General features: G+C 39.9%; 1 protein-coding gene across 1 annotated transcript in view; it reads right to left on the bottom strand.

Annotated features, from left to right (window-relative positions):
- Positions 1-24,144, bottom strand: part of TTC28 (tetratricopeptide repeat domain 28) — a 641,766-nt gene that overhangs the window by 82,832 nt on the left and 534,790 nt on the right. The window contains exons 10-12 of the mRNA XM_023538443.1: positions 22,309-22,438; positions 19,941-20,159; positions 17,841-18,006 (exon numbers count right to left, since the gene is read on the bottom strand). Coding sequence (XP_023394211.1) covers positions 17,841-18,006; positions 19,941-20,159; positions 22,309-22,438 — 515 coding nt within the window. The remainder of the gene's footprint in view (positions 1-17,840; positions 18,007-19,940; positions 20,160-22,308; positions 22,439-24,144) is intronic.

The raw sequence follows: 24,144 nt of genomic DNA, 5'->3' as shown, positions 1-24,144 counted from the left end.
AGAAACCAACTATGCTCCTGGCATTCCAGCCAGGCCACCCCTTTGCACGATGTCTTGGCAGCAGCTGCTAAACCTCATGAGGCCAGTCAGGATAGACTCTTACCATGCTGGGGTATTTCCTTTCAGTGATTATGGACACACGTTCTCTTCCCAAAGTGGCCTGTGCAAGGGTAATTATACTTCCCAACAAGATGAGATTCTTCCAAAGAAGGAAGCAAAAACACATGGATGCTGAACAAAGTATTGGTTACTTTGCCACAACTCAAAATCTACATATTTAGCCCTCAATTCTTTCTCCACCAACTTAGTGTGTTCTAAAGCCACTGAGAATTTTTAACCCAAGCTGGCATTCCTTCCAGACTGTTCTGCCATAATAGCATTATTCTACATAAAGTGATCAGGCCAACAAGGGTCAGGCATGCTAACTGTGATCATTTTTCATTTAGGAAGACACCCTATAAGGCCAAAATAATTGAAGGAAACATGTTGATAGCTCTGCTGATGCTGTATTTAAAAACAGCTAAAGTGTCACAGCACACCCTTGTCTGCCCTTCGGAAAAAGGAGATCATATCTTTCCACTGTTTTATTTTTAATTTATTTTTACTGACATCATGACAAAAGTATTTGATCTTAATTTTAAAAGAAATTGGATAAAATGAGACTTTAATACCATTTCAGATTTAGGCTATCACTGAGTCAGGCCCCGGCTGTGTCAGATGGGTTTAAAGAGAAAAGATTTTGTTTTAGATTGTACACAGTCTAACCTTTCCTGTCCTTCTGAACATTTATGCCAAACAGGTAATTTTCTGCCAATGCAATCAAATATGTGACTAGGAAATATACATGTTTTATAGATAACTTACTCTTAGAGCATTTGCTGGACCAAATCAGAATATTTAGCTTTCTTTAGAAGTGAGCCTTCCCTCTTGTATGAACAATATTTCTTGCTTGAAGGCAGATGCTCGACATGAGTTTTAACTGTGCAGCAGGTTTTTTAAATGGTTCTCTTCCCCCCACCCCCTAAAATAACAGACCATGTAGAATATTTAACCCAAGAGCCTCAGAACAGGGCAAAATAATCTTGAGTTCCCACTGGACAATTTGGAGCATATGTCTTTCTCAAATGCAAACCTCCTGCCTCTGGCTGCAGGCTGATGCCTTCCTCCATGGCCACACACAGCACCTGGCCCCTTCGCACCTCTCTACCCTGTTCCTAGGAGTGTTTGGGCCAAAGTTCTCCCTGTACTTTATATTCCAAATGTGCTGCTGCTCCCTAAGTGTGGTGGCTGTCCATCTCATGCCTCCGCTGGTGCTGTGCCCTCTATCTGGTGTAGGCCTTTGTTAGTATAGGTCTTTAACAACCTTTGCCTTGTTGACACAGCAAAAACGCACTGCGCCTCCAATGCAGCTCAAGCAGCACCTCCTCCAGGAAGCGTCTCCTGACTGAGCCCTCCCTAAGGCACAAGTAGCCCCTCTCACCTCTATGTACCTCTTCCACTTCTCTCATAATAACTGACAGTAGCAACTACATGAAGTCTTCTTATGTGCCCAGCTCTGTCTTACTGCTTTTCAGACATTATTTCATTGTTACAAAAACTCTATGAAATTAAAATGCTTGCCAAAGGTAAGTGGCAGAATACAGATTGGTTGTTTCGTTTCTCTTCTATTAGATTGAGAGCTCCTTACAGAAGGAAATCTATTGGTTTCATCTCTGTAACCCCAACACCCAGCAGAGGGCCAGGCATATAGTATGCATTTAACAAATGTTTGCTGAATGAATGTCTCAATAATTAGGTTTCTCACAAATTAGATTGTAATATCTCTTGTAATACGAAATACTAAAAATTCCCACTTCAAGAAAATAAATTTAAATTTTTGGGGTAGATAAACTGGGTACCCATCATAAGATAAATGCCAGACCTTTGTGAAACTTACACTGAGCTTCTGAGTGTTTCTATTCATGACCCCCACAAACCTACTGGTCTGTGAGCTCAAGGACAGGAAACATGTCTTTTCTCTGAATTCTTAGGGCCCAGCACAAAGACTGGCATAATGGGGATACTCAGCAAATAGCTGCTGAATGAATAAATGAATTAAAAAAATGGATAAAAGCTTTCAAACTGTATTTGGAAAGCAGGCCACTTACTTGGAAAAAAGCTTCTAAAATTGTCCAGACTATATTCATTCCAATCACTTCACAGCTGTTCTTTTAACTACAGCTGTTATCACACTAAGTGACATCTTATTTATTTCTTCTTTTCTACCTTTTTCTTATTCCACTTTGATTTAAACAGCTTCAGAGTTATCCTGGAAACCATATGCCCAAGGTATATGAAAGTAGACCAGTATATTCACATACTATTGACTGAAATTTAGCTCACTAAAGCTTAGTGTTACACAGAAAATAATTCAGAATTTCATTATCACAGCTTAAATTTCATTCTATAAATACTGTTACAAACCTTAGGCAATGCCCACATGTCTCAAACATAGGAAAAGCTCCATTATAATAAAAGAATTTGTATGAGCCTTGCCAAATCTTACAAGAATTTATCCATAGTAAATACTTGCCTCTTAAGAGAGACAAATGGCTTGATGGAAAGAGCAGTAGATTGGAACCTGGAAGCCTGGGTTCAAGTTCTGACTTTATTCTTTAGCTGCATGATCTTAGATAAGTCAGTCCTTGAGACTCAATTTCTGTCTCAAAAAGAGGGGTCCTAATAGTTGCCCTAACTCAAAAGGCTACTGTAAAGATTAACTGAGGCACTGTATGTGCAGATGCCTGATAGATGTTACATAAAGTAGTATCACATATATAACAGGTGGTATTATTATTGTTAGAGCTGATACCTCATTCCATTCTGGGCTCCCACACACTTAACTTTTCTTCTCCTCTCTTCTAGTCCCCATGGGCAAAGGGTTTAAACCTCTGAAGTCTTTATTTCTTTTAAATTGTTTCTTTCTTTCGAATGAAGTCAAATATACAACAGATCCAAGTCTGTTTCAAGGCTGAGCTAAAATCACCATAGCAATTATTTAGAGAGAGTTCAGGGAATTATATGTCAGATTAAACGATCACTTTAATGTTTGAATGGAAAACAGGTAAATTCTCAAGGACTGCTGAATTATGTCTTTCATGATATGGTTTGATCTGAACTATTTTCATTTCAATAACTATCTAGGGTAATGAAGAATTTATTTTTTGAAAATATTCTTCAAGCTAAAGGATTTTTATTTCTCAATGAGAAACTTCTCCTTGCTCTCAAATTCACGAAAGTCGGACTGATATGTTAGACTACACCGTGACAGAATGTTTGTCTACTTTTTCATCTGGTATATTTTTCTACATTTTTCTTTCCTACATTTTATTGCTGAGGCCAGTGGAGAATACCCAGTACTTGGGGACTCAGTGGAAGTTTACAGAAGGAAAGCAGGAAAGTCAACTAAAATCTCCAAAGGGACAGCAAAAGTCTGGAAAGGCAGTGAATGAGTCATTTTCTGTCAGTCTGCCCTTTTTTTCATCCTCAAACAAAATCATTTGAAAATGCAATTCTAGAGCCCCAAGAGGTATGTTGGCACTGTTTCGTTTTTGAGAAGCCCTTTCTAAAGCCCACCTTTGAATTCCGGTTCCACCATTTAACTAGCTGTGAACCCTTGACAATTCACTGAATGGCTGTGAGTTTTAGCTCTCTGCTATGTAAAATGGGACCACAATCACCATCTCTGAGGATATTATCCATATCTAGTGAGTATGTACACCTGTGTCTGACACATGGAAATGGCCAAAAGAGGCCATTTCTCTCTTCCTTATCCAAAAAGAAGCACTCTGGGATGTGCTAATAGAGAATCAGAGTTAAAATATGAACATTAACTTGGCATAACAGAGCACCCAGCAAGGCATCTTATGCATCTTGGTTAACATTATTTAGTAGTGTGAGATGAAATCAAAGTTGTATACATCTACTGAGAAATTTTCGACCTTGGGAAACTGAATCTGGATTCTCCTGCCTGTTTGATTCATTTTCAAAGAAAAGTTGGACAAATATCTTTTTTCTCCTTGAAACTTTCTTCTAACTAAAATTTCTATCTCTTTTAAACTTAGCCATTTCCAACATTCAAAAACACCATAATTTAACATTCTTACACTGTAAACTATGCTGAGTTTTTATCTCTAAGGCTTAAAACTCAACATTGAACCAAAGTAGGAGGAAGCAGACAAGAAAAATACAATAAAGCATTAGCTTATACTTGATTGCAAGACTGTACACACACACACACACACACACACACACATGCACTTTCCCTCCCTCCCTTTCTCTCTCTCTCTCCCCCACACACACCCTTGTTCTTTTTGATTTTAGTCTGGTGCTGGCCCAGTTTGCTCATTCTGTGTCCATCTTTAGAAATGTCGTTTTCTTGGACATAGCCAAACCAATACTAGCATTGACAAGAAACTTTCCTAGCTTCAGCTTTAATTATGAATAGACAATGTTTACATAGAAAAAAAAAGGTAGGCCCATTTCATTAAGTCATTAAATGACTATTCCCAAGTACTGTACTGATGTGAAGACAGACAGACTCAATCCTCACTCTTGATGGACCTCTAGTCCAATGTGAGAGGCAGACATTATAAAACCAGCCATTACAAACAATAAACAACACTGTGATTAGGGACAACCAAGAAACACACAGGGTGCTAAGATAGAAGAAAACAACAGAAACCCACAACAGCAAAACTACCCAGACTGAACAAACAGCCTCTTTTTTTTTAAAACCCAAAAATGATTTCCTAAGTTCTCTATAAGAATGTGGAACCCAGAGCATCATTAAGAAACAAGTCCAAAACAAAGAAGAGATGGTTTGCAGTGGATAGCTAAAGGAAAGGAAATCAATGCTGTATATTACTCAGACTTTCTATTTGATCTTCACAAGAAAAGCTGTCTCCAATCTTGAGATGATAATCAATATGTGACACATATAGTTTTTCAACCTCATCAATTTAAATTAATGAATGTATATATTAACTTACAGTAAGAGCTGAAACTTATACCTTTCATAGACAGAGTATGTCAATTTAGCTTCTGGTTTTAGGAGGAAGTCTCCACTGTTGCTTGATCTACCTGTGAAACTGGAGGTGAAGACACAGAAAACAAACTGAAGCCCGTTTCAGCAACTGGCTTGAGGGAGGCCCTGGGGTTGAGACAGGGGAAGGGAAGGAGTACACGACAGCTATGGGCCAACTCCTGAGATGAGAAGGCACTCAGTCCTTCCAAAAAGCAGGGAAGCTTTTACAGGGCTGCCAGAAAATGAAATGTTATCTTCTGATGTCTCTAATTAGCGGGGAGATGAGAAGCACACACAGGAATAAAGAAAAAGACAAGTTTGCAATGATAACTTTGTCTCCATCAGACAGTATGTTTTTGATGTGACAGATCCTTAAATCAATTCTGCCTCTCCCTGCTTATTAGTGGTGACTCCTCACTGCATTAGCATAAGTCTATCAAAAGACAGGAAAGAACCTCTCATTACTTTTGAAGCCTTAACAAGTTTAATGTGAATCAGAAGAGTTTCATGTGCTGGCATAGGGGTCAAGTTTTATAATGTGGATGTTAGTTCAAGGTCTGCATTAACTACCTGATCTGGGTAAGTCCACTCTTTGAGGTTCCAGGATAATATTGTGCTTTCATGAAACTTCACAGGGGTGAAAGTGGGAAGAAAAAAGCTAGAACAATAACTATGAAACACATGTTATCACTGTCATGTTTTGCTACACTGATGATGGCACACTGACCACACATTAATGATCCTCTATTGACCGAGTGTTCAGAAGGTGTCCTCCCAGCTTCCAGCAGTTTGTTCGTTCACTCTTTCATCATTCCACTCACCCAGTGAACATTTATTCAGGGCCTCTTAAGTACTAGGCTCTGTTAAGAGCTAGTAATGTAAAGGCAAGAGATAACCCACATGGCATTCAGGGCCATCATCGTGGGGACTGAGCTAATTTGTATGATTTAATTTTAGTTAACCAGCAAGTATATCAGAGTTGTATGTACTGTGTGCCCAGACTTTTCTAAATCCTGGTTGGGAGGCAGAAAAAGGGGGAAAACATGAATAGGTCAGCTCTACAGTAGGTATTCTCTGCTTCCTCCAGTCTCCTTAATGCTCTCTCCATCTTTGCTTCTACCCACCTACGTAAGCAATTCCTGCCTTCAGTGTGTGCTTACAGACTACCAGGAAAAGCAATGCCCTCAGGAATAGAACTTCAAGAGATCCCACACTGGCAGAAGAAGAAAGCAAATGCAAACTCATAGGAATGTGCATGGTGTGCAGATGGCAGGAGAAAAAACTTGGCCCCTATTGGAACAAAGGGTTGACTCCAGAAGACAGAGTGGGACAGGCTGTATGGAACAATGGGGTTTGATGACCAACTTCATCCACAGGCATTCCTCGGCCACCATCATTCTCTGTGGGCTATGATGTATGCAGGAGCACTCAAGTAACAGCAGAGCTTTTAGAAAACTCCTCAGGCAGCAGACTGCCAAAAGCACTGGAAGGGGAGGGGAATGGGGAGTAGTGGGTAGAGGCAGGAGGCAGGAAGCAGGAAGGCCAGGCTAGTCATGTAGGCATGTTCTTACAAGAGCCTGGCCCATAGCAGGGCAGAAGAAAGAGTGACAGTTAAGAGGTAAGTAGGAAGCAAATGAGTTTAGTGACTGATTAAATAAACAGCAATAAAGGAAAGAGAAATTCAAAGACAAATGATTCAAAGCCCTCAAAACTAAGGAACCTGACTAGAAAAGATGGAGGCTTTAAAATAAATGGGGAAAATTGGGAATAACCATGAGCCAGATTTGGATGTTACCTGAGAAAAGGTAAGATTTTGGATATGCTGAGCTTGAGGTGAATTCCAGGTAAGTGTATACAGAGGGAAGGTCAAACCTAGAAATCAAGTGAGTCATTGGGCCAGGGGTATAGATTTGTGTCCTGAAAAATTCGATTTCCAAGGGAAGTCCAATAACAAGTGTGAGCAAGGGGAAATGCCCATGGTTTCGGACAAAGAGGAAGATGAAAACTATCAAAAGAGACAGAGGAGTGCTTGCAGAGCTCACCCACACCTGGGTATGTGAGTGTTGAGGGGAGAGATATAAGCAGAAAAACGATCAATCATCAGATAATGAAGAAACTGGAGAAAGAAGCCTGAGAGAAGATCATCCTAATCTCTCTCCAGGTCTCCACTGGTGGGGGTGTGGGAGACTGTCTTACTTTTCAGCACATATTCACTAGTGGGAGAGATACACTCCCTGCCCCAATCATGTTCGTCTTGATATTGACATGCTTTAGCCAGTGGAACATGAGTGGAGGAGAGGTGAGCAGGGCTTTAAATGTTCCTGATTGTTTTTGCTTGTTCTTTTGTGATCCTGATTTCTTCTGTGAAAAGGGTCTTGTCTGGTCACTGCCAGTCACAGAAAGAAGAGACACAAGGACCTAAGTTTCACGAACAGCCTAAAGGAGAACCCCAGCTAACCTACAGACCCAGAGGAAGAAATATATGTTTGTGCTTATGTCTCTGAAATTTTGGGGTCCTACATGGCATTACTAGAGGAAAAATCTCACTAGTATAGTGTGAGCTGTGGGTCTGACACAGTAAAATGAGCTTTAAGGACAACACCTCTCCAGAGCCTCCTGACCATTGTGTTCAAATCATAAAAGTACAAACAGGAAAAAAAACAATGCGCGTTTTAGTCAGATCAAAGAAGAACTTGGTGGCTATACTGGGCTTATTTTCCCAAAGCAAGATAAGTCAAGAGTTATATATTAACTGTCTTAAATATTGATTGTTAGATAAAGCTGCACAGAATCAATCAGGAAGAAAAGGCCAGGGAATTTCACTGGAGCATAGGGCAGGATATACAAAGTCAGGGATATTGAAATTTAATTAGTTCAAACAATTTTTACAAAATTGGTTATGGCAACAGCCAGCTACTAGTTGATATAGAACTGAGAGGAAAACACTAAATGTCGAGAATGGTCAACAGATTTGCCCCACTCCTTCTGCCGTTGCCTCTTGTTCTACCAGGAATGTCATTCCAAGTAGAGGGACTGTGAACAAAGGATCTGGAACAAGTGATAAAAGAAGAAATGTCTGGTGTCCAATAGTGCCCCTGCCAGGTCGTGGCATCTACCAAATTGGCCCCTGACCTGTGGCCTAACTGCAGAAATGTCAGCCCCTGGCCCAGGGAAGCCCAGGCCATTCACCGTTCCAGGTCTCCATGCTTGCAGAACGACAGGCACTAACGGATTTCCCTGCATCACTGTTGTCTGCTTTTTGTCTTAAGGCTGATTCTACCATTCATCGGGTTATCTCCCTGTGTATAAATGGGAAAACTCATATCTAGGAAGTTCAAGAATTTTGCTTTTAAAAGGTTCCTGAGAAATACAAAAGAGATTCAACTAAAGCTATTTCAGAGGTCATACGAGAAGACTGACGACACTTATCCTTCTTGCTAGGCTGCTGACTTACACTAAGAAGCTTACCAAAGCATTCTGAGCTCATTTTGTACTAAGCCTTTTGGAAGGAATCCAAATTCGAGAATCAGGGGGAAAAGACCAGAGCCTACGGTGTATTCCACTAGTTTCTGCAGTTATGTCTCCTCGGTGCCCTAATCCCTAACCTAGCATCACCATTTTTTCCCTCAGATATAGCTGAGTCTGAGTGAGTCACCTCACAGATAATAAGGCCTCCTTCTGAAACCTAGCCATATCAAAGAGGACAGTATATAAGAGACTCTGCCAGGCAAACCCACCCCATCAGAAAGAGCCCACCTTCAGATCTTGCAAGAAAGAGGTGAGCCTCAGGAGGCAGCAACTGAGCAACTGTGATGTAGAAGATAACAATTTCTGCAGCAAAGGGCATATCACCCTCCTATTGAAACCACCACTCATTATCTGAAGGCCTTGGGTACTTGCCTCCTTCTATAACCGTAGTCCCCAACCCCAGCCCCTGTTAGGAACCGGGCCACCCAGCAGGAGGTGAGCAGCGGGCAAGTGAGCGAAGCTTCATCTGTATTTGTAGCTGCTCCCCAGCACAAGCATCTCCACCTCAGGTCATCAGGCAATAGATTCTCCTAAGAGCACCTGTCCCTGGTGCCAAAAAGGTTGGGGACTGCTGCTTTATAACATCGCCCAGTGAGGAACTCCTCTGCCTAGAATGACTTTTCCCCCCTCATTCTTCAGGGCCCAGCTCAATGTCACCGCCTGGAAAGCCTCTTGAACAACTGACTTGCCTCCAAGTAGGTAGAACAAGGCATGGCCTTCTTTGTTTAGAACCTTTATAACATTTTGCATGTGGTGGATTAATAATTTATACATTTGATTGTTGCATACTGTGAGCTACTGTGAGGCCAAGAATCTCAGCTATTTCATGCATTTATCTCCAGGCTCAGTACCAGCTCTGGCACAAACTGACTACATGCTTGTAAAATATTTTCAAAATGGTACCACCCTAATTTAGGATGAAATTGGAAACTCTTTTTTTAAGGGACAAAATAAATGCCCCCAAATATTATACTTTTACTCCACAGAATTCTGGAAAGGATTTGAAGAAAAAATATTTAATTTGTAAATAAAACCTTATTAATTTGATTAATTGTAAATAAAACCTTATTAATTTGATTAATTGGGAGTTTGATTAATTGGGAGGTCAGCCTTGATTAGCAAAAAGCCCGCATTAGAAAACATTGGAAAGATAATTTTAAACTTTAAAGACCCACTGTAACTTAAAATAAGCCAACGATGTAGCAATGACCAGTGCTTGGGCACTTGCTTAGAAGAACGGATACAAATAATTTAAACCAGTCTATCAATTGTCCATTGACATCAATTAAATATGTCCTTGCTGCAATCTTGCTTTTGCAATTCATTTGTTTAAAAAACAAAGTTGTTGTTTTTTATTTCTTTTGGGGGGAATGGTGGTGGTGGTGGAATTTCTTTGGGATTGGATTAATCATAATCTTTGATTCATGACACCCTTTCATCATTGATCCATGCATGGCCCATTTTCATTCATTCATTGATTCATTCATTGATTCATTCATTCATTCATAATGTAATAAGTGCTCACAAAACTACCACCCAAAACAAAAGCTGGAGAATAACATACAAAATTATTTAACTTTCTATGGAGCTCATTCACTGCCTCCCCAGCCTGAGGCAAGGCCCATCCTAAATTCCATGGCTATCACTCCTTGCCTGTGCTTTCTATACAAGTTTTATTGAATCTAGCTGTATTCCTAAAAACACATTCATATTTTAGTTGTTTTAACTCTGTTAAAGGATGTCACTCTGTAGGTAGTATTTTGGGACACACTTTTTCACCTAATATTATATTTCTAAGATTTAGACATGTCTTGGGGTTCACTATGGCTCATCTCTTTTTGCCTGCTGCCTAATATTTCAATTGGGAATTATAGCACCATACTCATCCACTCTCTCATTGATGGCATGTGGGTATTTCCAAAATTTTGCTATTATTTCCAGTGCAGCTCTGAACATTCTTCCTCATATACAAGAGCCTCTCATAGATTTTACACCTAAGGTATATATTTGGAACAAAGGAAATGTGAATATTCAGCTTTAGGATGTGATGTCAAACTGTCTTCTGATGTGATTATGCCAATTTATTCTCTCACCAACAAAAAATAAGATATCTTGTAGACCCACAGGTCTTCAAATGCTTGGCACTGTCATGCTTCTTAACGATAGCTGCTTGTTATCAGTCTAGAACCAACTGGAGTCATCAGCAATTTTTAACCAGTGCAATCTAAATTAATCAGTTTTAAAGTAAGAAAATACACTTGATTATAAAATTAACTTTCACTGTTGAAAATTTAGAAATATAGAAAAGCACCAAAAGAAAAAAATAACAACTACAGTTTATCATGGTTTAATATTCATTTACAATGAAGGAACATTTACCCTATTATAAAGGCAGTCTATAATTGAAATTTATTTAAGACTCCTTGGGAATACTTCTTCCAGATCTGACCTACTATTGAACACAGTTTTACTAGTGTTCTAACCAGTCAGCTTATCATCCCCAAAGCACCACTGCACTGTCCCAGGTGTCCAGGAAGCAGCGTGGCTCTGGCTAAATATCAGAATTAAAACCTGAAGATGTGTTTTGAAATTCATAACATCTCCCTTATGGGAGGTTTGTGTTCTATGCAGTGGTTTCAATCTACACCTTTTTTGATCTGGGAGGAAGAGATGGGAAGTTCTTATTAAACACTTAATAAAAGCACTTCTTTTATTTTAAATCCATTTTCAGAAACTCCTTTGTAGCACTATACTTCCTTTTAGCAGTAAAATGCCATTAAGGAGAGCAAAAACAGTCTGCAGAATAACAAGGACACCATGGCCAGGCTGTGGGTAACTGAATGACAGTGTTCCCCAAGGCACAGAGACTCAATTTCCAGGGGCACAGTGTATTTTACATCCACTAGAAAAAGAATCAGTAAACCAGCCCAGCATGAACAGGAAGTCTGCTCATAGCACAATTTCTGGTGACTAAATTTCAAATTTACTGACATCTTACTATGGACCAGGCACTGTGTTAGACAGTAAGAATTCAGAAAGGAGAAGGACATAGCACCTGCTTTCCATGGCATCAGCATTTGCTTGGGAAGACACACAAATCAGGTGATTATGAAACAAGAACAAAATAAGTGCTATTATTAGGCACCACAGCGGGGAGCAAAAATCTTATTTGGACATATAGTGATTTGGATGGCCCTGATGGAAAGAAATGGTGTGAGATTTGAACAGGGCTCTGGAGGGAATAATTCTGGGCAGAAAGAAGAAGTACTTCATTCATTCTGAGTCAGTGGGTTGTTCAAACATTTATTAAGCATTTGCTATGTCACAGGACTGCCCTAGGGACCGGGTATGCAGAAGTGAACAAAACTAACAGTGAAGCTTCTGAAAGGCCTTTCTGAGGACTTACTTTAAGCAGGAATCTGAAGGATAAGAAGGAACCAGCCATACAAGAGCGGCGGGCAGAACTTTGCAGAGAAAAGGAAGGACATGTACAAAACTTTAAAGTGGGAAAGCCCTGGATTATCCTAGGCAGTGAAAGGCTGGCGGGGTGGGGCACAGGACGATGTCAAGCTGCAGGAGGACTAGAGGAGCGGTTTAAGCCGCAGATGGAGGCTAGATCACACACAGGCCAGGGTAAGGAATGTGAGTTGGAGTCCAAAGACCATCACAACCTTTGAAAGGATTAAGTGTGTTAGGGGGTTTTGTGATGAGTAGGAGAACAAAGAAACAGTCCCAAACACATTTATGAAAGGTCACTCTGGCTGAAGGAGACTAGAAGACCAGGAGAGGGAGCAGAGAGGTCAGAGGAGAGGCAGCAGCAGTGGTTCGGGATAGAGACGACAGGCAGGACCTGCACTGTGCTTGTGGCAGTAGAAATAGAAGTGGATGGTTTCAAAATGTATTTTTATACTTTTATTGTGGTAAAAACAAAACAAAACACTGTTTTCCACAGTGGCTACAGCATTTTACATTCCCGCCAGCAGTACACAAGAGTCCTAATTTCTCCACATTTTTACCAATGCTTGTTATTTTCTGCATTTTTGATAGTGGTCCTCCTAACGGGTGTGAGGTGATAACTCACTGTAGTTTTGATTTGCATTTCCCTTATGATTAGCGATGTTGAGCATCTTCTCATGTGTTTGCCATTTGTATATCTTCTTCGGAGAAATATCTATTCAAGTTCTTTGCCTATTTTTCAATCAGATTATCTTGTTGTTGTTAGACTACAGGAGTTCTTTATATATACCAAATATTAACCCCTTATCAAATATACGGTTTGAAAATATTTTCTCCCATTTCATAGGTTGCCTCTTTTTTCTCTGCTATGCAGAAGTCTTTAAATTTTATGTAGCCTCACCTGTCTAATTTTGCTTATGTTACCTGTGCTTCTGGTGTTATATCCAAGAAAACATTGCCAAATCCAATGTAATAAAGCTTTTCCTAGGAGTTTTACAGTCAGGTCTTATGATTAGGTTTTTAATACATTTCAAGTTAACTTTTCATACGTCATAAGGGTCCAGTTTCCTTCTTTTGCATGTGACTATCCAGTTTTCCCAACAACGTTTGTTAAAGAGACTATCCTTTCTCCAATATGTAGCCTTGCCACTCTTGTCAAAAATCATTTGACCTTATATGTCGGGATTTATTTCCGGGCTCTCTATTCTATTTGATTAGTCTATGTGTCTGTCTTTATGCCAGTACCTTGTTGTTTTGATTACTATAGCTTTGTGATATGTTTTGAAATCAGGAATTGTGTGGCCTCTAGCTTTTTCTTTCTTTCTCAAGACTATTTTGGCTGTCTGGGGTCCTTTGAGTTTCTATATAAATTTTAGGATTGCATCAAATTTGTTTTGGGTATAGATATTTTAACATTATTAGATCTTCCCATCCATGAGGATGGGATATCTTTCCATTTATTTGTGTCTTCATTAATTTCTTTCAGCAATGGTGTATAGTTTTCCATGAACAAGTCTTTGGCCTCCTTGCTTAAATGTATTCTTAAGTATTTTATTGTTTTTGATGCTATTGTAAATGGCACTCATTTTTTGTGTGATTTTGGAATCTGCAACTTTGTTGAATTTGTTTATTAATTCTAACAGGGCATGTGTGTGTCTGTGTGTGCACATGTGTGTACACATGTGTGCATGCACACATGTGTAATCTTCAGAGTTTTCTATATATGCTTTTCTATATATATTTCTATATATACGAATGCTTTTTCTGTATCTATTGAGATGATCATGTAGTTTTTGTCCTTCATTCTGCTAATGTGGTATATTACATTGCCTGATTTGGAAGAGAAATGGGGAAACTCAAGAGTTGGGCTTCAGATATTTTAGACTAGAGGTGCTTGGAAATACCCAGAGATACTTAGTGGGAAGCCGTACCTATAGACCCAGAGGTTACAGATACTTGAGCTAGAATGGAGGGGGAGGAGTCACAGGGTACATTTAGGGAACAGAGAGGAAGGTGTGATAACTGGAACATAGCATTCACCAAAAGTCAAGAATAGACTAAAAACTTGAAAAGTCAAGAATAGACTAAAAACTTGGAATGCCTTCCTAGAGCAAGGTCTTGGTACTAAGCTCTAAAACTTAGGTTTTATTCTCTGTAACCTGAAATTACAGAAAGGTTTCTTTTTTCCTTTGAATGACAGAGTTGTTTATTCATTGTTATTTCTGATTATTATATCCATTAAAAAGTAATATATGTCCATTGTGAAAAACTGAAAATAAAGAGAATTATAAAGAATAAAATTCCAAGCATTTATAACTCCACCATCCACCTATAGTTATCACTAACGCTATGGACTATTTCCTTCCAAAGATTTTTTTTACTTTTCTTATCCATATTTTGTATATATTATAAAATTTAAATTATACTATATACAATAGTTCTATATTATATTTGTCACTTAATATTTTGTCACAAACATCTGGCTATGTAATTAAAAATGCTCTGTCAGTGTAATTTTAATTGTAACATAATAACATACTTTATATAAAATAATTTGGCATTCAATTATTATGGACATTTAGACTATTTTTCTATAATATACAGACCTATTACAAATATTTGTATACATCTTTACTCCATTTCTAAAATGAAAATTTGGGGGTCAAAGGACATGAATATTTTAAAATATTTTTGATACTACTGGCAAATTCTTTTTAGAAAGGATAAGTCAATTTATATCCATAGGGTATGAGACTGCTCATTCACTGCATCCTTACCATCACTGAGCATTATGACTTTAAAAATATTTACTAATTTTATAGATGAAAAATAATTTATCCATCATTGAAATTTTCTTAGTTTTTATGAAACTGTGAGGCAGAAACCAGTTTCACAAAAACTTCATTCTAGTAAATTCAAACCATGCCACTAAAGTGTTCAATTTTAATATCATAATCAAGAACGTGTGTTTCTCACAAAATATGAACACATTTCTAAAAGACTAGTACAAAGAAACAGGAAAGACCTTATTAATGGCAATTCAAACTGGCGATCAGAGCTACTGAAGGTAGCCTAACAAAGTCATGCTGAGTATCAAGCCACCCAGCATCCTAGAGATCCTAAAGGACTCATCCTAACTTGTATAAGGCAGAGGGGAAAAGATTAATGTGGGGAATATAAGCAAACTACAGTCCTTTCTCTCCCACTGCCACTGATGAACAGCTGAACTGTAACCCAAAAGCCATTTTTTCAATTCAAAAGACACCTGGAAGAAAAATTACTTAACTTCCTCTATCATGTAAAAGAACTGTTTAGGCATTAGTGTTTGCAGTTAAAACTACCGTGCCTCATATAAGGAGTGCTGGAGTCAAAAAGTAACTTTCTTCCTTCTTATAATGAATTTTAATCTAGATCCATTAAAACTAAGATCAAGTGGAATCCTTTTTTTCACACAGGCTGAGCCCTAACAATGGTTGTTGTTTTGAACTGAGATGACCTGGCCAACACATTGCCGAAAGAGAGATGGTACACAGAAACCACCTCTGCATGTGCAGAGGTTCAAACGGCAGGTGTCACACACCTGAGTCCTTTCATGATCTCATCTCAGTTCAAGCTCTAGGCTGTGACCTTACAAGTTTGAAAATCTGATGCTGATGTGCTCAGAAGCTTTGCCTCTTGGCAGCCCATTTTCACTAACCAAGCTTGCAGAGTTGTGCAAACCCGAATGTCAGGTAATTACTCATTCTTTATTTACAAGTAGATTTACATGAGAAACCCAGTAACAGTCAGAAAGTCTAACAAGCAGCATGGGACCTGAACAAGGAAGACAGCAGGACAACCTGTGAGGTCTTCTCCACTGAGAGTTACTGAAGGCCTTGGCGCATACTGCCTGGGGTGGCCTCCATCTAGTTTATTCCTTATCCTCCTTCTGAGTTCAGCTCAAATATCCCCTTCTAACTCCTGGTACAGGTGTCCCACCCCCACTATACATTTTCATCACATCCTGCATTTTCATTTAAGTACTTACAATCATTTTAATTGAAAGATTTCATATGCTCTATTTATTATCTTTCAGTTCCCCGCCAGCTGGAGGGAGCCGTGCCTATCTCAACACCACTCTATTCCCAATCTTGAGTGTACACAGTAGGCACTCAAATATTTGTGGAAGGGAGGAAAGGCAGGAAGGATAAGAGAGCATGATGACTGCAAGTGGAAACAGCTTTCCAATGGGTCTTCGAGTTGCTTGGCCCAGATTCTCCCTTTGACAACGTCAGAAATAGGCACTGCCAAAGTCTGCCTTGCTTACTCTCTTCTTTGTATGTTTCTAGTGCTGGCCAACTAGTCCCCTCTAATACTTGCTTTAGACACGCAATACCTTTGGTCAGCTTACAATTTAATCAGACTGGCCTAAGTGCCTTTCTGTCTGCTGAAGCAGCTTTGTATACCCCTGGCCTAACCTATTTTATGGTCAATTAAATCTCAGGGAGTAGCTTTACTTCTAAGTCTTTGGGATTTCTGGACTGTAAAGGCCCTGTAATCACTATACCACTACCTGGGTTAAGAATGGGGATGCTCTAGGATGAACAGCAACCATAGAAGAAATAAGACAACAGTGTGTGCATGTGGCTGATGCCTGTTCAGACTTCATACAAGCAGAAGCTAGAGATGACATTCTTACATGCTTCAGCTATTTTCTCCAAATATGATATTAATTTTGATAATTAAAAACAAAACGAGCACTGGCCTGGGAATCTGGGTGAGAGATTGTTTTAATCCTGGCTCTGACACTAATTTGGCTGTCAGCAAGTCTGATTCAGCACTGCCTTCTGTTAAATGAAGGAGTTGAACCAGATGACCACCATAGCCCCTTCCAGTCTTGACATTATCCAATGATTATTTTTCATGTAAGAACTTGCCCCCGATTTCATAAGCACCTCAAAGAGCAATCCAGCTGACTGCAATGACCACTACATACTCAGGAGTCTGGGATAAGCATCCCTAAAGAAATCACAACAATATCTTAGGATTTTCATGATTACAAACGAAATCATTCAAGAGACAAGATACCCTTGCAACCTGACACAAGCTAACGTGGCAGATTCTCTGACACATGGACACGCCTGTTAATCGCAGGAGGGAGGACTGAGATGCCTAGGAAATCTGGCCACAACCATCTCTAAGCCACCCTCTTTTGATTTTCTCCAGAAGTAGGGTGCTTGTGGAAACTTTTTCCATGTGCAAAATAGTCCATCATGACCAAATGTTTCCATAAGTGTGTAACTTTTACTGTCTTTGCAAAGAGTACTTCTCTTTTCTATCCCTGATATTGGGAGCTCAACTTCCCTAACCTCAGCGCTGCAACACACAGACCCATACACAGACCCTGTCACTGGTGCTAAATTACTCCCTCAAACAGGCGTTCAGCTATAGTACAAACTCATTATGAATCTGCATATAAGAAAAACTCATCTCAGTTTTAATTAGCTGGTATGTTAAACTCAAAGTCATATTTATGTTCAAACATTCTACAAACCCTCCTTAGAAAATGGGCATCTCTGATGAGGTCCTTCCCTGTCTGAAAGCAAACTACCAAAATGAATATAAACACAGCTCACTAAGGGGTTTGTACTCCGGAGACACATTTTTCTTTCTGCTACAGCAACTGTGAATAGACTAAGCATAAAGCTGTGAATTCCATAAGATCTCAAAAAGGATATTTAAAAAAGAAAAGAAAAAAAAAACACCTTGAAATTGTATTTGTATATGGGATTAAGAGTGTTGTACTACTTGCCTTGAGTAGTAAGACTCCACCCCCAGGGCCTCCCGCACACTGGCGATGTGTTGCTCTAGGGCGGAGCTGGTGGCTGTTGGAAGAGTTGCACTGCTGCCAGCCTGGAAGTCACTGGAGTTGTCCACTGTGTTGTCACCCAAGTAGTGTTCATGAAACTTCAGAATTCCTGAAACAAGACAGGCATAGCCAACACTATACATAATTGAGGTTGGGGGAAGAAAGGTGCAGGACAGGTATCAACAATGCTGACGCTATGCGGCCTCTTTGACAAGCATGCCATCCTCCAAACCACGTGAAGCAATTCTGAAATCCATGATCCCAAGAACATTTTCAGAAGTTTGATCAGTACCCTTTTTAGACCCGTCACCATCAAGTTTGGTACTTGAAACCAGGGAATTCAAGATAGGGCTTTTGCTTTTGAAGATATATTTAGAAGCTCCTGGAATGACTACTTCTTAGATATTTCAAAACAGATGCTTCTCAGAAGCACCAACTAGAGAAAGTTTTCTTTTAGGATAGCACATGAGCATGCCTATAGTCTCCCTGGAAACTGATATCCTGAACAAAAATATAACCAGCCACATGGAAACTGTTACTCAAAGATCTTTCATTTCACAAAAGCAAATCAAAATAAATATGTAGTACAGAGGCCAGATAAAAACATTTTAAACCATTTTAAAATAAAACTAACTGGTCAACGGTCATTAATGGATTAAAGAAGCAAAAAATGATGGTTGCATGAAACTGAGGGAATCCATAGTGGTTTTCTGACAATAAATATAGGACATATTCTCAAATGGTAATGAGGTATGTCAGCCCTGGAAAATGCTGGTCCTCTCTGATTGGATTAGAGCCCCGGTGAAAGCTTCAGAGTCTCATTAAGAGCAAAGAGGAACAGAAAGAGAAACAATAGGAGCCTCATTATACATGGTTCATTATTACAGGGATTTGGATATACCACCTGTCAAATCACGTTCCCAAAACATAACAACCACAGAGAGAAAGAGCTTGATATCTCTGTTGTCAACTGTGTCCTCCTGGGTATTAGTGCCCCCTCTGGGGGCTGGGATACACAGGGATTCATTTCACTGTGGCTGACACTCACCAAATCACCACGAGCATCACAGCTTAAAACCTTCAGCATAAAAAGGTCAGAGGTAAAAATGTTCTTTATAGAAAGCCCATAAAAAACATGGAATTAAGAAGATTATAAAAAATAAAGCTGAGGCACAGAATGTACAGGTACGAGAGCTCAGAATCCAAGAAGCATCTGAGAGTTGTCATCCGGCCATCACTTTTTTAAATCAAAGGGATGGAAACAAAAATCAAAAAAATCTTGTCAATTCTCCTGGCAGTTGAACTTTTCGAAATTGGCTTACAGATATTCAAGAAGCCAATTTTTCAGGATTCACAATTATAAAATCCACTTCCCCAGTCAATAAACTCTAATTGGATCTGGTGTGTCTCCAACATGGTAAAGCCTCAGCGTTTTATTATGCAAAAAATATGGCTAACAGCTAATTAGTGGGTCTGTATTTAGTGAAACTGTTACAGACTGAACATTTTATGCCGATTTAATCAAAGGGGATTTTTACTTCTGAAAATGATTTACAACAGAACTGGTTAAAATGGGTTCTGCTAAACTCAGAAATTTCAAGCATAAGACTTCATTTATGTACTGTGAGAGGAGTTGCCATTATCATTTTAGTCTCTTTAATTTTACCATGACAAAGGGTCACAATTATTAAATCATATCTAGAAAGAACTTGTTAGGACTTACAGTCATTGTTTTATTAGCTAATGAACAACAGCTGCTTAAAAATAGGGCCGTTGCTGAGATTAACCCTCCTGCTCTTAGTCTTCCTTGATAAAAGCTTCCATATTCGCTAGTGAGAAGCAGTGATTTCTTGGCGGGATGTGAAAGCTGGGCTGTCTCATTCATTGAATGCCCCACCACTGACTATTTGAGGTGGTTGAGATTTTGCCGAAAAACATTAGCTCCTTAGTCTGATCTATGGTAATGTACCTCTTTCACCTCTATTCATTAGACATTCACAGTCTAGTGTACAACTGACCTCTTCTCACAGAAAGAGATCTTACCTGCCCCAGGAGCAAGCAGCCAGCTATACAGGTAGCCAGCCGCCAGGGAATAATAAAGCACTAGTCCCCTCTGGCCATTAACCATCTCTAAGATCTGATCAATAGTGACTGGAGAATAGGGGTCAGAGTCCTGTTGTCCTGTTTGTCGTTCTACCAGAAGATCCGCAAATGCCCTTGTCCGTCCTCTTTCTGCCACAGCCAGGGCTTCATCATGATGGCCTGGAAGACAAAAAGGACAGGCTGAGGACCCCACGGGGAGTGTGTTTACTCAGGGAGGGCCATCAAGTACAGAGATCCTGGGCAGAAACCTCACTGCCCTGCACTCTAATTTATGGCAGTCTTTATCATATTGTTTCAGGTTCAGCCCCCTGCCTCAGAATCTGGATGCAGTGTCCACTCCTGTAAAAGCCCACATTGTCAGATTCCACGCCACCCAAAGCCTTTGGGCCTTCCCTTGTCTTGTAGCCACACAAGAGAGCCAACTTTGTTCAGAGGATTCATCCTCAGTCTCTCCTCTACATCCTGAGTTGCTCTCGCCCTTCTGGCCTCTGACCCCATTCACTTGACTCTTTGGACACGATGCTTTGCCCTATGGCTACTTTCTCATTTCCCTGCTCAACTTCGATTATGATTTGTCATTGGCAGATGAGCCCTACAGAACTTGGTTCCTGACAGTCTGTCTCTCCTCAGTGCAGCCCCTCTATACATCACATTGTCCAGCCCACATCTCCCTCCGTTATACCTCTGTGCCTTTACACATACTGGTCTTGCTTCTGAGTGTGCCCTTTCATTGACCTTGTCTCAAAAAGAGGGATCCTAATTATTGTCCTGCCAATCTCAAAGGGCTACTATAAAGAGTAAATGAGGTGCTATATTTACAGATGCTTGGGAAGCATTATTTAAAGCACCATATATAATAGGTGATATTATTAATGTTAGAGCTGATACCCCATTCCATTCTGGGCTCTCACACACTTACTTCTCTCTCTTCTAGTCCCAATGGGCAAAGGGTTTAAACCTCTGAGGTCTCTAGTTCCTGGAAATTGCTTCTCTTTTTCAAGCTTTTCCTCAATCTTTCATTCCAAATTCTAATTCTACTTCCTCTAAGAAACTAGTCTGTAATCAAGTTTAAAAGCTAATGCACAAATATGAGAGCTAAAAAATATAAACCAACATACTTCAAGTGAGAAATGTTTACAAGTGCTAAAGGAGCACAATGAGGAGGATTTGCTTGTGTCATAAAAATAATATGGAAGAGTTGATATGACTAGGGTCCAAAGAGAGATCAGGCAGAGGCAAGAGATCAGATGTTGTAGCTCCAATGGCATGTCAAGGATGCCTCACTTCCTACAGTTCAAGTATCAGAAGAAAGTGGGGATTTATATGTGTGTATGCAAATATCTTCTTTTACTCTATTAAGTTATTAACTGGAACAGCAGGGATGATTTCTGTGCACATTGGAAAATCAGCCTGAAAGTGTTAGACAGACTTAACGCTGTGAGTATAATAGATAATAAACTGTAATCCCAGACAATGAGTACATTTAATAGACATATTTTTTCCAGGGGAAGTCTGCATATTTATACACATACAGAAAATAACAGGTTACTTAAAAGGCCTCAACATCCAACTTTAAATACATTGTTAGTTCCAATAAATACCTCTTCAACCCAAGTTCTCGACTGAGAAAATGGTCTGCAGGGATGGACAGGTCTGAGAAGAGGAAGACGACAGGAAAGAAGGTGGCTGCAACAGTTAAGGCCCGGGTGAGGGGAGATGGATGCTGCCCCAGTGCAATGCAGCACAAAGCCTGGGAGAATTATCATTTCCTATGTCACAGTCTAGAGGGCAGACCCAGATATTAAAAACATTTACTAGACAGCAACTAAAAGATGTTTGGCAGAGAAAACAGGGAAGAGTCCAGGTGTCTTCTTAGATTCTCCCCTCAGGAATTAATTAACGGTGAGAGGGAAACCTGGGGAGAAAACACCTGGTTCGAGTGTCCCTGTCTCTAGGACACCTTTGCTGGCTCCCATGGCTGTCTGCCAAGCTGCTTGGTTTCCACAGCACCTGAGTTTCTCTTACCCTAGAGTCAATCACACCATACTGGACTCACTGACTTCTGTCTCTCTACAAGCTAAGAGCTTCCTGAGGTCTGGGACCAGGCCTTCTTGATTTTAATCCCCAGGGCTGGCACACAGCACACAGTAGGTGCTCTATAAATATTTACTGAATAAATGTTCAATGGCTAGGTTGTGGTTATGGCTTCGCAGTCTGCTGTAACAACAATCATATTTCATCACAGCAATCACCAAATGACTTAGACACACGAACACACACACGAAGTGGGAACCCCAGCTGCTCTCACCTAGGCTGACGAGCACCCGCTGCAAGGCCTGGTAGGATGACGTCTGCAGGTCAAAGAGGGAGAGTTTGTAGTCTGTGCTCAGCTGTGCCTCGTGTCGGATTGTTTCAAACAAAGCTGATGCCCTATAGAGCTGCAAGTAGGGGACAAAAAAGTTATCCATTCCCTAGAAACCAGTCTCACTATTCACTGACTAAACACAACTTTTGCTCACATCTTGGTGCACAACCTAAAAAAATCGTTAAAGGTTTGAAAGGGTGAATCTTTATTTCCAGGTAGGTCCTAGTGGAAAGGCATCAGATCAAACCCAATAAAGTACAGTTTATGTAATAAATTGACAGATAGAGGGATCTAAAAGACAGAGGTTACAGACTTATAATCTGAAAGCTGTAAAACAAATATCAGCTATTAATCCAACCAAGTGCTGATTTTGAATAAAAAGCCTTCTTCTTGTCATTAAGAAACCATAATTCAGCACTCTCACACCTCATGGTGCCAAAACACTGGGCTAAGAACAGGTGTGGTGCAGGCAGGCTGGCCATGGACGAGCCTGGGGGGAATGGGATAAAGGCAGCGGCACTCTCAGGAGGGGGACAACTTTCTGTAGGCAGCTCAGACAACTCAAACGCCGCTGTCCACAACCATGTCCCAGGGTCAGGTCTTTGCTGGACAAGCCCCCCTGGAGCCATGCCCATGCAAGAGGACACCACCTGCAGAATGGGACACTTGACATCCTAAGACACTGTCCTAGGTCCATAAATTTAGTATCTATGTTTTCCTCTATGCGAAAGTCAAGAACCATATGATTTCACTCATATGCAGGATGTAAAACTGAAAGCAACAAATGAACAACACAAAAACTCATAGACACAGAAAATAGACTGGTTACCAGAGGGAAAGCAGGAAGAGAGGGAAGTAGAAGAAGGTAAAGGGGGTCAAATATATGGCGACAGAAGGAGATATCTGTGAGTGGAGAATACACGATGCAACACACAGATGATGTGTTATAGAACTGTACACTGGAAACATATAATTTTATTAACCAGTCACCCCAATAAATTTAATTAAAAAAAGAAGAAGACACTGTCCTGCTGATTTAATGGCTTCTCTATCAGTGAGATCACAAGACTTTTCTGATCTTTATATGCTTGGAAACACAGTATCAAAAGTTCATACAAATTTTAAAAAAACAGAATTCTAAGACTGAGAGACCTAGACTAGGAGAGAGCAATGTATTCCCAATTCTGCCACTAATTTGCTGTGTGACTTTTGGTAAGATTTGGAGCCCCAGTTTCTCCTCTATAAAGAAACAGTTATCATTCTACCTCACAGGATTATTTGAGGATTAAATTCAGTGAGTGAAAGTACTTTGAAAATTTTAAGTCACTATAACAATACTAATATAAGTTTTAATTTTTAAAACTAGGAAATTAGCAAATTCTTTAAATTGCCTTTAACAGTACAGTAAAATATCATAACATCCCAGGATGCTATGACACAAATTCAGTGACATCACGCCTTCAATTCCTGTGAGCACCTTGAAAAGGAGCCTTGATCCCCTTATCCTTTGCCCCCTCTGCCCACAATGCCCTCTCAGTGATTACTTACTCACTGCCTAAGTGGTTAAGTGTATGATTTTAGATGCCATCTCAGAACTCCTCCAACCTGCCAGAATTCATAACTCTAGGGATCTTTCCAATCTCCAGAGCCAGCATGAGAGCAAGCTTCTCTTCAACTATTTGTACCTATACAGAAACATGAACTCGTGTGTGTGTGTGAGAGAGAGACAGAGAGAGAGAGAGAGACAGACAGACAGACAGAGAGAGACAGACAGAGAGA

Source organism: Pteropus vampyrus, unplaced genomic scaffold (assembly GCF_000151845.1).
Source record: "Pteropus vampyrus isolate Shadow unplaced genomic scaffold, Pvam_2.0 Scaffold223, whole genome shotgun sequence".
Classification (NCBI taxonomy): Eukaryota; Metazoa; Chordata; class Mammalia; order Chiroptera; family Pteropodidae; genus Pteropus; species Pteropus vampyrus.
Note: the sequence above shows the minus strand (reverse complement) of the source record. Positions and strands in the feature narration are given on the sequence as shown.